The sequence below is a fragment of the Fukomys damarensis genome, unplaced genomic scaffold (genome assembly GCF_012274545.1).
Source record: "Fukomys damarensis isolate Sample0158 unplaced genomic scaffold, DMR_v1.0_HiC HiC_scaffold_15, whole genome shotgun sequence".
Taxonomy (NCBI): Eukaryota; Metazoa; Chordata; class Mammalia; order Rodentia; family Bathyergidae; genus Fukomys; species Fukomys damarensis.
Window position 1 is genome coordinate 23,510,068 of NW_022900927.1, and position 13,400 is coordinate 23,523,467.

At 38.7% G+C, this 13,400-nt stretch overlaps 1 protein-coding gene, 1 non-coding gene and 1 pseudogene across 4 annotated transcripts in view; 2 read left to right on the plus strand and 1 right to left on the minus strand.

Annotated features, from left to right (window-relative positions):
* Nemp1 (nuclear envelope integral membrane protein 1) overlaps positions 1-12,287 on the minus strand; it is a 25,162-nt gene extending 12,875 nt beyond the window's left edge. For all 3 annotated transcript variants that reach the window (XR_004517275.1, XR_004517276.1, XM_010644635.2), the window contains exon 1: positions 12,137-12,287. Coding sequence is in view for 1 of the 3 variants with exons in the window: in XM_010644635.2 (XP_010642937.1) it covers positions 12,137-12,263 (127 nt within the window). In the remaining 2 variants the exon portion in view is untranslated. The remainder of the gene's footprint in view (positions 1-12,136) is intronic.
* LOC104876632 lies at positions 4,705-5,724 on the plus strand (annotated as a pseudogene).
* LOC117286179 lies at positions 9,552-9,654 on the plus strand. The gene has a single exon (XR_004517330.1). It is a non-coding gene; the product is annotated as a U6 spliceosomal RNA (small nuclear RNA).
* Positions 12,288-13,400: the final 1,113 nt, after the last annotated feature.

Sequence of the window (13,400 nt, forward strand, 5' to 3'; positions counted from 1 at the left end):
TGGGAGTGCAGACTGGTGCAACCACTATGGAAGTCAATATGGAGATAGCTCAAAGAACTAGGATTAGAGGTTCCATTTGACCTAGCCATCCCTCTGCTGGGTATCTTTCCAAAAGAATTAGAAGAATCATAGCACAGTGATATAGGCACACCTATGTTTATAGCAGCACAGTTTGTAATAGCTAAAATTTGGAAACAGCCCATTTTCCCATCAGTTGGAGATTGGATAAAGATGTGGTTTTTCTATAAAATGAAATACTACTCAGCCATAAAGAATGAGAAATTAGAGTCATTCATAGGAAAATGGATGCATATTAAGGATATACTCAAGTGAAATAAATAAGTCACACATGTGTAAATACCAAATAGTTTCTCTGGTGTGAAAAACTATAATTGTACATAAGGTCCTAATGGTATAATTGACAATGTGAAATAGGAAGAAAGGGGCTAAAGGTGTAGGGGAAGTGGGAAGGGTAGGGGAAAAGAAATAAAGGAAAAGACAAAAAATGAGAAAATGAAAAAAATGGAAATAAAGTATTTGTAAATAGGGAAGGGAGGAGGGGGTGAAGGGAGCACAGGGGTAAGGGGAAAAAATGAGAACCAAGACCTGCCATATAAAGGTACAAGATCCCAATGATGAATGTAACTGTACTGTAACCTAAATTTTACCAATAAACTCAATGAGGAAAAAAAAAGACATCTCTCCAAAGAAAACACACAAATGTCAAATAAGCACGTGACAAGAAGCTTAACAACATCAATCATTAAGGAAATGCAAATCAAAACCACAGTGAAATACTACTTCACATCCACTAGAATGCTATAATCAAAAAGGGATCAATCGTGTTAATTGAGAATGCAGAGAAACTAGAACCCTAAAATACCGCTGATATGTAAAGTGGTACCAACCACTTTAAAAAAGCTTGGCAGTTCCTTAAAAAGTTAAACATAGTGTTACCCTAGAATTCCACACCTAGTAATATACCCAAGAGAACTGAAAATATATTCACAAAAGAGCTCATACAGTACATAAACTAGATGTGGTGGCACACACTGCAATCCTATTTGAGAGGTTAAGGCAGGAGGATCACAAGTCTGAGGCCAGCCTGGTTAACTATCTCAAAAAAAAAAAAGGAGGGCTAGGGGTAGAAAAGGGTATGGGAACACACATTCATGATAAAAACCCTACAGAAAATTGGAACAGATGGTCTATCAATCTGATAAAGGCTATCTATGAAAAACCAACAGCCAATACCATTCTAAATGGTCAAAAACTAAAAACCTTCACACTAAAATCAGGAACAAGATAAGGATGTCCACTGTCACCACTTCTGTTCAATATAGTTCTAGAAACATTAGTCACAGCAATTAGACAAGAGAAAGAAATAAAAGTAAGATAGGAAAGGAAGAAGTTAAACTGTCACTATTTGCTGATATGATACTCTACATAGAAGATCCAAAAAATTCTGTCAAAAGACTGCTAGACTTAATTGACAGATTCAGCAGAGTAGTGGGATATAGAGTCAACACTCAAAATTCAATAGCCTTCTTGTACACAAATAACAGACTCACTGAGAGAGAAATTAGGGAAACAATTCCTTTCACAATGACATCCAAAAGATGAAATATCTAGGAATCAGTCTAATGAAGGAGACAAAAGACCTCTACACTGAAAAAAGAGATAGAAGAGGATAAAAGAAGATGGAAAGACATCCCTTGCTCCTAAGTAGGAAGAATCAATATAGTGAAAATGGCCATACTACCAAAGTTTCTATATGGATTCAGTGCCATCCCTATTGAAATCTCAACAGTGTATTTCACAGAACTTGAGAAAACAATCCAAAAATTCACTTGGAACCGGAAGAGACTTAGAATAACAAAAACCATTCTAGGCAACAGAGACATGGCAGGGGGTATCACAATTCCCAACTTGAAATTATACTACAAAGTGACTGGGATAAAAACAGCATGGTACTGGCAAAGAAACAGACCTGAGGATCAACAAAACAGATTAGAAGATGCAGAAACAAAACCAGACATACTCAGCTACCTCATCCTTGAGAAAGGAGCCAACCATTCCTCACTGGATGAAACATAGCCTCTTTAATAAATGGTATTGGAAAAACTGGCTTTCAGCTTGCCAAAGATTAAAACTAGATCCCTATCTTTCACCATGCACTAAACTAAAATCCAAGTGGATTAAAGATCTAAATATCAAAACAGAAACACTAGTGCTTGCTTCGGTAGCACATATACTAAAAACAGAAACACTAAAGTTATTAGAAAGTAAATTTGGTAGAACTCTCGAAGACACTGGCATAGGAGAAGACTTTATGAACAAATTATCAGCCGCACGAGAACTTGTACAAAGAATAAACAGCTGAGATCTCATTGTATTAAAAAGTTTTTGCAGTGCAAGAGAAATCACCAAGAGAGGTAAGAGACAACCTACACTGTGGGGAAAAAAATTTACCAGCTACTCCCCAAAGGACTACTACCTAGAGTATATAAAGAACTCAAAAAAAAAATCAGACATCCCCCCAAATACAAAGACCCAATTCAAAAAATGAACAGACATTTCTCACACAAAGAAGTAAAAGCAGCAAATAAATATATGAAAAAAATGTTCAATATCACTCACTGGTCATTCAAGAAATGCAGATGGAAACAGCACTGAGATTCTACCTTACCCCAGAAAGAATGGCTGCTATGAAGAAATCAACCAATAACAAGTGCTGACAGGGCTGTGGGGAGAAAGAAACCCTTCTCCATTGTTGGTGGGAGTGCAGACTGGTGCAACCACTGTGGAAATCAACATGGAAATCCCTCAAAGAACTAGGATTAGAGGTTCCATTTGACCCAGGTATCCCTCTGCTTGCTATCTTTCCAAAAGAATTAAAAGAATCATACCACAGTGATATATGTGCACCCATGTTTATAGCGGCACAGTATGTAATAGCTAAAAGTTGGAAACAGCCCATTTGCCTATCAACTGGAGACTGGATAAAGATGTGGTTTTTCTATAAAATGGAATACTACTCGGCCATAAAGAATGAGAAACTAGAAACATTTACAGCTAAATGGATGCACACTGAGGCTATACTCTTAAGTGAAATAAATAGACACACTTGAGTAAATACCAAAGTTTCTCTGGTGTGAAAAACTAGAAGTGTAAATAAGGTTCAAAGGTTATAATTGGGAGAGTGAAATAAGAATAAAAGGGCTAAAGGGGAAGTGGGAAGGGGAGGTGAAAGGAAGAAAGGGAAAAGAAAAATGTGAAAAAATGAAAAAAAGGAAATAAAGTCTTTGTAAGTAGGGAAGAGTGATGGGGGTGAAGGGAGGGCAGGGGAATGGGGAAAAAACAAGAACCAAGATAAATCATGTAAAGGTACAAGATCCCAATGATAAATGTTAACTGGATCATTTGCTTCAAATGTGCCAAAAAATTTAATGGAAAAAAAAGAAAGAAAAGGGGCTTGGGTTACAGTTCAATGGTAGTTTAATTACTGTGAGTTCAATCCACAGTAATTAAAAAAACTTGTACATAAATATTCACAGCAGCATTATCCATAACTAGAAAAACAATTAAAAGCAAAATGTCCATCAACTAATAAACAGATAAACAAAATGTAATATGTCCACACAATGGAGTATCATTCAGCCATGAAAAGTACTGGATGAACTTTGAAAATATTATGCTGAATGAAAGAGGCCAGTCAGAAAAAAAGGCCACATATCACATGATCCCATTTATATAAAATATCTGGACTAGGCAAATCCACAGTGACAGAAGTATATTAGTGGTTGCCATGGGTTGGAAAGAGAGGGGAATGGAGAGTAACTGGTAAGGTACATATATAGTGTTTCATTTTGAAGTGACTAAAATTTTCTGTAATTAGACATTTATGATATTGGCACAACCTGAGGAAAACAGTAAAAAGTACTGAAGAATGAATTTTATGGTACTAAATTATATCTCAGTTTCTTAAAACTTAGGTCTTGATATGCTATCAGTTCCTCAGTAGAGTTTAATCCAATAGTAGTTTGGATTTCCTTCAAGTCTATCTTGCACAAAGTAAGACCTTTTTTAAAATCCTGTAGACATTTATATCCCTCACAACCCCACAAATGATACCAGAGGAATAACCACTTCACAAATATGAATCAAGAGTTTTTCTTCTGGAACCATGCATGGTGGCCACAAGCCTGTAATCTTAGGACTCAGGAGGCTGAGACAAGAGGAACGCCAAAAGTTTGAGGACAGCTTGGGTTACATAGTAAGACCCTGTCTCAGAAAACCGAAGGAGGGAAAAAAAAAGTTTTTCCTCTGGAAAGTGAAGATTAAGGTTATATATAAAATACACACATTTATAAATTCACTGAGGCTTGCAAAAGCACCAGAAGTATTTGCGGGGGGGATTAAATAAGAACCTATCACTTCCTTCAAACAATATACAGTGTTTATAAAGTCTCAAGTCAAGGGCTGGGGATTTAGCTCAGTGGTTCCAGTGCCTGTTTCACAAGCACAAAGACCCGAGTTGGATCCTAGGTACCAAAAACACAAAAACGAAATAAAGTCTCAAGTCAAAACACTTGTCCAAAAATAATAATCACACTTAGTAATCCTCTTCTGTAACACCAAGTAATGTAACACTACATTTTTTAAACCTGTTATTATTTTCAAAAGGGTAAAAAGATACAAATAATGTGTCAAACACAGGCCAACAAACCAGTCTGTCCGCATGTTTTCTTTAGAAAATATTTCCTGACAGCAATGAGAAAAAGTGGAATATGTTGTCTCCTGTGAGTAGAAATGTGACTAAATGAGAAAGAGCATGTCCAGAACAGGCCTTAGCTCTTGAAAACAAGGAAGTTTTCTGGTAGCTGCAGATGCTGTGCAAAACAGATTAAGTTTTATCACTTTGAGATATCATTATAAATCTTGTAAGAAGTATGAGGATGAATACAGTGTTTCTTCAATCATTCCAAAATTCAGACTTCTCAAGATTCTATAAGGAAACAGTAACATGGTAGGAATGAAACATACATATCTGATAATAGGGACACTTACCAAGAAAATACAAATTCTTCTAGGCATCCCATCTGTTATGGTTTATATTAAAAATGTCCCTCAATACCTCATGCACTCATAGGTGGGGCTTTGGAGAGGTGACCAGATCATGGGTATGTGATATGCTTCAGTGGATTAATCCACTGATGAGTTTATAGCTAAATGTGATTTTGGAAGGAAAGGGTCACTGGGGTCACGGCCTGAAAAGATGTATCTGCTTCTTCCCTTGATCCCTGCTTTCTATACCAAGCCACGAGCAGTTTCTCCTCTGCCATGCCACCCTGCCTTGGAGCCACTTGACTATGGACTGAAACCTCTACAAACTCAGACAAAATAAACCTCTCCTCCTTAGAGTTTTAGGTATTGTGCCTCAGTGATGAGAAGGTAGCTCAGACATCACCTTTAAATGTCCTTTGTGTCAAGAATCCAATCTTACCAGATCCCTGTAATAGTACAATAACCACCTATTTCAGAGAGTTCCTCTGATGCTTCCTAATTGTGTCTCATCCTTGGCGAGATCCTAGCCAGATCACCAGAAATTTCGTTAGTCACCTAAATCAAAGACAGTTTGATTATGGAGAATTTGTGAATTTTCAGCTAGATGAGGAAACCCAGTATCAAAATACAATTAAATCTTTTCAAGTAAACATCTAAAGACTACAGACATCTCTGCATGTTTTACCTACAAGTGCCACCTTTTTTGTTTGTTTGTTTGTTTTGGTACCAGGGATCAAACTCAGGACCTTACGCTTTTAAGGCAGGCAGTGGCACCACTGAGCTAAATCCCAGACTACAAGTGCCATCTTTAAGGAGAAAAACCACATGAAGTCATCATTTCAATACCTGATGTACATATTAATAAAAGTAATTCAGTCTATTTAAATTTTTTAATTAAAAACCAAAAATGGGCCACCTATTCAATATAGAGATATTTCTTTTGCTATTATAAGTAAATATTAAGAAAGAAATGTAAAGTTGGTCATTTCAATCTTCTTTGTTTGACTAATTTATAAAGCTATATAACACTTCTTTTGGCATTTGAATTTTCAATAGCCAGTGTTTCTCATTAGCTAAGATGAAACTAGCTAAGATGAACTTTCAGTTGGTAATATAGTCTACAGATAAACTTAAATAGGAAGTTTAAAGAAATGCATTCAAAGCTATAGATTTCTATGTATATATATTTTATGTATACATATATGCATTACATAAACATCTCTGCATTCACTTTATCAGGTTATATACAGAATTTCTATTAAGAATTTTAAAAATTGAAAAGCAATATAGGACTGAAGTGTTTATCTGATTTGATTAAATGTCACCAAATTTTTAAAATATAACAGTCAAATATTAAATGGAACAGTTGGCTGCCTTTATACTTTAAAAATTGAGTTTACAGTTACCTGCATCCTCATTTGTTACTCTCAAAAATAATGTAGAAATTTTTAACAGCCAATATTTCACTACCTTTTGTCAAAATGAGTTTTGTTCATAGGAATCCTCAAATATTTTGTAGAAGGGCCAAATTACAGAATAAAGGATGAAGAGTGGATCTGCTGAAATTCCATACTAATATACAATATTTATGCTTTCTTTAAAATAACTAAAACCATAAAAAACCCATAAATAGTATGCTGCTTATGTATACATATATTCTATAAAGAGATACATATTTGAGTTCTCTTAAAAACCTCATCAGGGACAGGGATGTAGCTCAGTGGCTCCACACCTGCCTGGCAAGCACAAGGTCCGGCGTTTGATCCCCAGTACCAAGAAAAACAAAACAAAACAAAAACCCCTGCTGACTTTCCTACAGTGAATTTGGTGGAGGGAGGGTGGTACTGGGGATTGAACTCATGACCTTGCCCTTGAAAGACAGGAGCAGTGCCACAGAGCTAAATCCCTGGCAGGGAATATTTTTTTGATTTAATAAAAATGTTAATTTGGGGGAAAGTAGTGCAGGCCATCTAAAAAGCCAATGCCAGGAAAGGGAACTGCTGTTTTTAAACTAACTTTAAAATTCTCCATACCAGGCATGGTGGCACATGCCTATAATCGCTATGCTCAGGAAGCTAAGGCAGCAGGATTGACATGAATTCTAGGCCAGAGTGGGCTACATAGTCAGTTCAAGGCCAGCCTGCACTACAAAGCAAGACCCTGTCTCGAAAAAGCAAAACCAAAATAAAATTCTCCAATGCCATATTCCTTTTTTTTTTTTTTTGAAACAGGGTCTAAGTAGTTGAGACTGACCTGGAACTCACTATGAAGCCCAAGCTGGTCTCAAACTCATAGCGATCCTCCTGCCTCAGCCTCCCAAGGGCTGGGATTACAGGCATGCGCCACCATGCCTGGCTATGCCATATTACTATTAAAAAAAAAAAACTATTTGGTAAGAAGCTGTATCAGAAATAACTTTTAAAATCTAGGGGTTTTTCCCCTGAATTCCATACCAATTTTAAGTAAATAAATTTACTTAAGGAAAACAATTTTAAGTAAATAAACATTTTCTGCAGTAACCCAACAGCACCACCTTGGAAATGCACTGAGGGGGTAATATGCCAATTGACCCTGACAATAATCTGCAGAAATAATCATGCCTTCAGCTGTACCACAACTTTTTGGAAATAAAGAACTAAAATAAATGACCAAAAATACATACAAAATTGTCAAATGCTTTAGTACCTTGTGCTTCCCATAACAAAATGTCACATCACCTTTCTTCCTCTCCTCAAAGTGAGTTAACTGTGTTAAAAAATAGAATTAAAACATTATGGAAAGTACCTTCTGGAAGTTCTTAGAATTTAGCAAATCATAACCAGTTTATTGTATTTACCTAAAAATATTCAAAGATTAATAACTATGAGCTGAGAATACAGGGCAGGGGTAGAGTACTTGCTAGCATACATGAGGCCTTGTGTTCAATCCTTAGCATTGCCAAAAAAAAAAAAAAAAAGTGAATAACTTCACTTATAATCATTACAAACTCACTTTTCACCTTCTCTTCAATCAACAATACTGATCAGGTAGATGATGAAAGTGATTCAGAGTAATAAGGACCAGAAGAGACCCTAAAAAGTCATGAAAAACAAATCCTTCTAGAGCCTTAGTACCTTTTTGGGAGGGGGGGGCCAGGGATCAAACTTAGGACCTTGCACTTACCAGGCAGGTGTGGTGCCACCGAGCTACATCCTACATCCTTGGCCTAGGAATGGAGCTTAGTACTCCCTGGATTCATATATATATATATATATGCACACACACATATGTATCTTCTATTTTAAAAGATAAAAGGGAGCAAACAGAGAAAGTTCTATAATAGATTATAAAAGTATATATTCTTAATATATAAAATGCTCAAATTTTATTTTCAAAGTATACAAAAACCATCAATAGCCCAAGAACAAAGCATATACATACCCTCAAAATGTTATGGTCTATACAGAAAATTAAAATAGCTTAATAATCAATTCAAAATGTTCACTTTCGCTAATAATACCAGATATTAGATAACACGTACTTAGTAAATTAGATACCATGTTTGGTCTATCAAATCAATATAAATATTGCATCCCATAGACTGTACACAATGCTAGCAAGGGCCTATACCTCAAGCAGACTGCTGACGGGGTGAAAACTGACATATTTTTCAAGAAAGCTGGCATTTTGTTTTGTCTTGTTTTTTGATGGTTTTTGGTTTGTTTATTTTTGCAGGACCCAGAACCTTCACACTGAGCTACATCCCCAGCCCTTTTATTTTAATTTTGAGACAGGGTCTCAGTAAGTCACAAGTTTCCCAGGCTGGGCTCAAACTGTGATCTTCCTGACTCAGCTTCCCAGAGTGCTGATACAGGAGTGTGCCACCATGTGTGACTCAAGAAAGCATTTTAGTAAAATGTTTTAGGAATCTTAAATATATCCCTAAGTTTTTAATCTAATAAATCCATTTCTGAGAATCTTTTTAAAAATCTAATGCAATAAAAAATTTATATACATGTCCGGGCGTGGTGGCGCACACCTGTAATCCCAACACTTGGGAGGCTGAGGCAGGAGGATCGCTGTAAGTTCGAGACCAGCCTGGGCTACATAGTAACTTCCAGGTCAGTCTCAACTATACAGTGAGACTCTGTCTCAAAAAAAAAAAAATTTATATACAAAGATTTTCAGTATTATCTTACAGTGAAAAACTAGAACCGCCACAAATATCCAACCAAATGTTTAATCCAGAAACATTAAATAACATGTCTGTACAAAGGAATATAATATAAATAAACATTCATGAAGAATTTCAAATGACTTAGAAAAAAATCTTGTGCTGTGCTCACTTCAGCAGCACATATACTAAAATTGGAACAATGGGGCTGGGGATTTAGCTCAGTGGTTATGCCGCCTGCCTTGCAAGCACAAGGACCCGAGTTCGATCCCCAGTACGAAAAAAAAAAAAAAAAGAGAGAGAGAGAGAGCAAATAATGTGACACATGATCCTGAATTGGATAATTTGGCTCTAGTAAAATTGGAACGGTACAGATATTAGCGTGGCCCCTGTGCAAGGATGACACCCAAATCCATGAAGCGTTCCATATTTTTAAGAAAAGGGCTAAAGGTGTAGGGGAAGTGGAAAGGGTAGGGGAAAGGAAAGAAGGGGCGAGAAAAAATATTGGAAAAGGAAAAAATGGAAACAAAGTCTTTGTAAATAGGGAAGGGGAGAGGGGGTGAAGGGAGGGCAGGGGTATGGGGAAAAAATGAGAACCAAGATCTGTCATGCAAAGGTACAAGATCCCAGTGATGAATGTAACTGTACTGTACAAAGTACCGATAAACTCAATAAAAAAAAAATCTTGTGCTACAAAACCAAGTGAGAGCTGGGCATGATGGCACACGCCTGTAACCCCAGCAGTCAGGAGGCTGAGGCAGGAGGATCGCTGTGAGTTCGAGTCCAGCCTGAGCTACATAGTGAGTTCCAGGTCGGTTTTAACTGCATAGTAAGACGCTGTCTCAAAAAACCAAAAACAAAACAAAACAAAAAATCAAGTGAGACAAAACTATCTCTGGTAGTTTGGTGGTGTCCCAGGTGGAGAATTAGATTACCAACAGGAAAGTATGAATTTTAAAAAAAATTTTTTTAATTACAAACACTTGGAGGAGGCCAGGGACTTAGCTCAGTGGTTCCGCTGCCTGCCTCGAAAGCACAAGGTCCCAAGTTCAAATCCCCCGTACCAAAAAAACGAAAAAAGATTTAGAGGGATTGAGGGCATAGCTCAGAAGTAGAGCACATCTTGCATGTCCAAGCCCCAGGTTCAATCTCTCCGCCTTTAAGAATAAAAATATATGGAAAAGACCAGAAGAAATTGTGCTAAAATGGATCACCTCTGAATAGAATATAACAGTATGGTTTTGCCTACTTCTTTTTACTTAATTGTATTTGCCAAAGAGTCTAAAATAAACATACATTATTTTGATAAACAAATGTCTTAAGAAACTTCCAGCAAAAAGGAACTAGCCTCCTTTTAAGGTAGTATTCCAATCTATCTTGGGGTCACTTTTAGAAGTTTCTCTTGTTATATGATTGCTCTTTGTAGCCCACTACTTGCAAAATCTATCAGGCAAAACCAAGCAAATATAATACTCCAAATTCACTCCTCTCATGACAAGAAGTCCCTGCTATTCCCCTCCTCAATAATGAAACTTTAGGGTTCAATCCTCAGCACACACCAAAGCAAAGAAAAAACTTCAAAGGAAAAGGGGCAGACTGAGTGCTTAATATTTTCTCATTTCATCTTCACAATAAACAACCCTTTGTTTGTTTGAGATGGAGTCTCACTTTGCAGCCCAGGTTGGCCTCAAAAATCACAGTGCTCTTCCTGCCTCAGCCTCCCTAGTGTGGAATTACAGGCGTGTGCCACCACCCCAGGATAGACAATCCCATTTTAGAAATTAATTTAGAGAGGGCCGGGGATTTAGCTCAGCGGTTCGGTGGCTTGCCTTGCAAGTGCAAGGACCCGAGTTCAATCCCCGGTACCGTGAAAAAAAAAAAAAAAAAGAAATTAATTTAGACAATAAATAGCCTTTCAAATGTTATTTTAGACCCTGACTCTTGAAAAGTACCTAGAACCCTACACACACCCCTAAAAAGGTTTTCAGAAAGACTGTTTTGGAACTATATCTTCGGATGCTGAGGCTACCTCAATGCTGTGGGTAAGGATAAGGACAATTCTAAATGACAGCACGATAGGCAGGAGCCAGAGGCAGAGGTGAAAGTGCTTAATGTGTTTTCAAGATAAAACTATCTTTAGTCTCTGGAGTTTCAACTCCCTCCAGTGGAAGCTTGGAAACCTCACCTATCTTTCTGTAGAGAGTTTAACAAGGAGTTTTCTTATAAACACACAAAGTTTTCTGGACTGGAGAGGAGTTTCCTTCCCAATCCAGCAGGTACTAAAGAGGTACGCTTGAAAGAATGAAGAAAGTTCCAAAAGAAATCTAATCGCTGCTGAATGGCACTGGTATCTTTTTGAGAAACGGAACTACAATAACTCCAGGTCGGTTCTATAGGGCTGTTAGGATCAAGGCTTTAAAATAGCATAAGATCCTAAGATGAGTGTACCTCTGGGAAGTGTAAGGATCTATTGAGCCGCCCGTGCCTGACAGGAATACTCTGAGAAGCTGTTTGCTAATGGGCTGAATGAATGGGATGCTCCCTTCAAGGGCAGCTACGCTAGTCGGGAACGGTCGCTGGACCTTCTTCCCTTTAACCTAGAATTCCAGGAGACGCCGGCAGCTCGACGAAGACCCCAGGCCCGCTTCTCCCCCAGCCCAAATCTCCCTTCCAGAATTCGCCAAAAGGCTCAAATCTCCTCCCCACTCTGGGAGCTCCCCCCGAGCAATCCAGACGCTGACCCCTCCCTCAGTCCCGATACCCACTAGTGGATGCAGCTTCTTTGGCACATCTCGGCCCCCGGCAGACGCGCCGCCCCTCCGCAGATGAACAGACCGCACCCCCGGGACAAGCCCCACTTTTCAAAAAATAACCCCTCGGCACCCGCCCTCTTGGCAGATGGTGCCTGAGTGATACCTGAGCCGCAGAACAAGCAGCCGAAGAGGACCAAGAGCAGCCTCATTATCCCACTGCCACGGGCTCCCCAGCCCCAGAACCCGGAACTAACTGCCGGCGACACCACCACTTTGATTCCTCCCGCCATAGTTGCCTCACACCGCCTCCTCCTCACGTGTCTCTCCCCGGCAACTAACCCCAGACAGGCAGCGACGGCAGCCAATCCGCTAACAAGACCCGTCCCTACCGGCCAACCGAGTAGGGAGATCTTCCAGTGTTTGTTCCTCCCGGAAGCCTACAAGTCCTGCCCCTTAGCAACTGGTGAAGGAAGGTAGGAGAAGCAGGCTTTAGCCAATTAAAAAATGGGTTCTCACCGCGCCCTAGCAATGGCGACAGGAAGATCCCACCCCTGGACAACATGCTTCCGTCCCAAATTTATTTACAACCACGATTGATAGTAAGTTTAACCAATAGAAAATCAGAATAGGCGAGGCCTCCTGGGCTAAACTTGATATTTCCACTGAACCTGTTTCAAATTCCGGCTTTCTTTTCCCTTTTCCTTTTTACCACATATTCCTATTATAGGAATCCTATCATCGATTATCTCTTTATGAATAGGGTCTTGATGTGACTATTTTTATTTAAACCATTGACAAAGTGTGGTCCTCCAAAGTCCTAATGAAAAAAGTCACAAAAAATGTATGTTGTCAGGGATTCACAAGCATAAATATTAGAGTTTTAAAATGTCATAAAGCCGGGCACACAAGCCTGTAATCCCAGCACTCTGGGAAGCTGAGGCAGGAAGATGACAACTTCCAGCCCACCACTGGCAACATGGAGACTTAATGAGACCCTGTCTCAAAATAAATAAAAAAGGACTGGGAATGTAGCCTTGTTGTGAAGGTCCTGGGATCAATCCCTTGTGGGGGTTGGGAGGCTACTCAGGCGATTGACGCAAGAGAACTGAAAGTTAAAGGCCAGCCTGGTCAACACACTGGAACCCTGTCCCAAAATTTAAAAATTAAAAGGGCTAAAGATGTAGCTCAATAGTAGAGTGTTTGCCTAGCATTGTAATGTGAGCCCCTAGGTTTAATACCTAACAATGGGGGGGGGTAGAAGGATTCATTTTTTCTGAGGTGTGTGGGCGTTGAATCCAGGACCTTTACAATGAGTAACATTCCTAGTCCTTTATTTATTTTTTATTTTGAGACAGGATCTCCCTAAATTACTAAGTTGCCCTGGCTGGGCTCAAATTTTGGGTCCCTCTGCTTCAGCCTCCTGACTC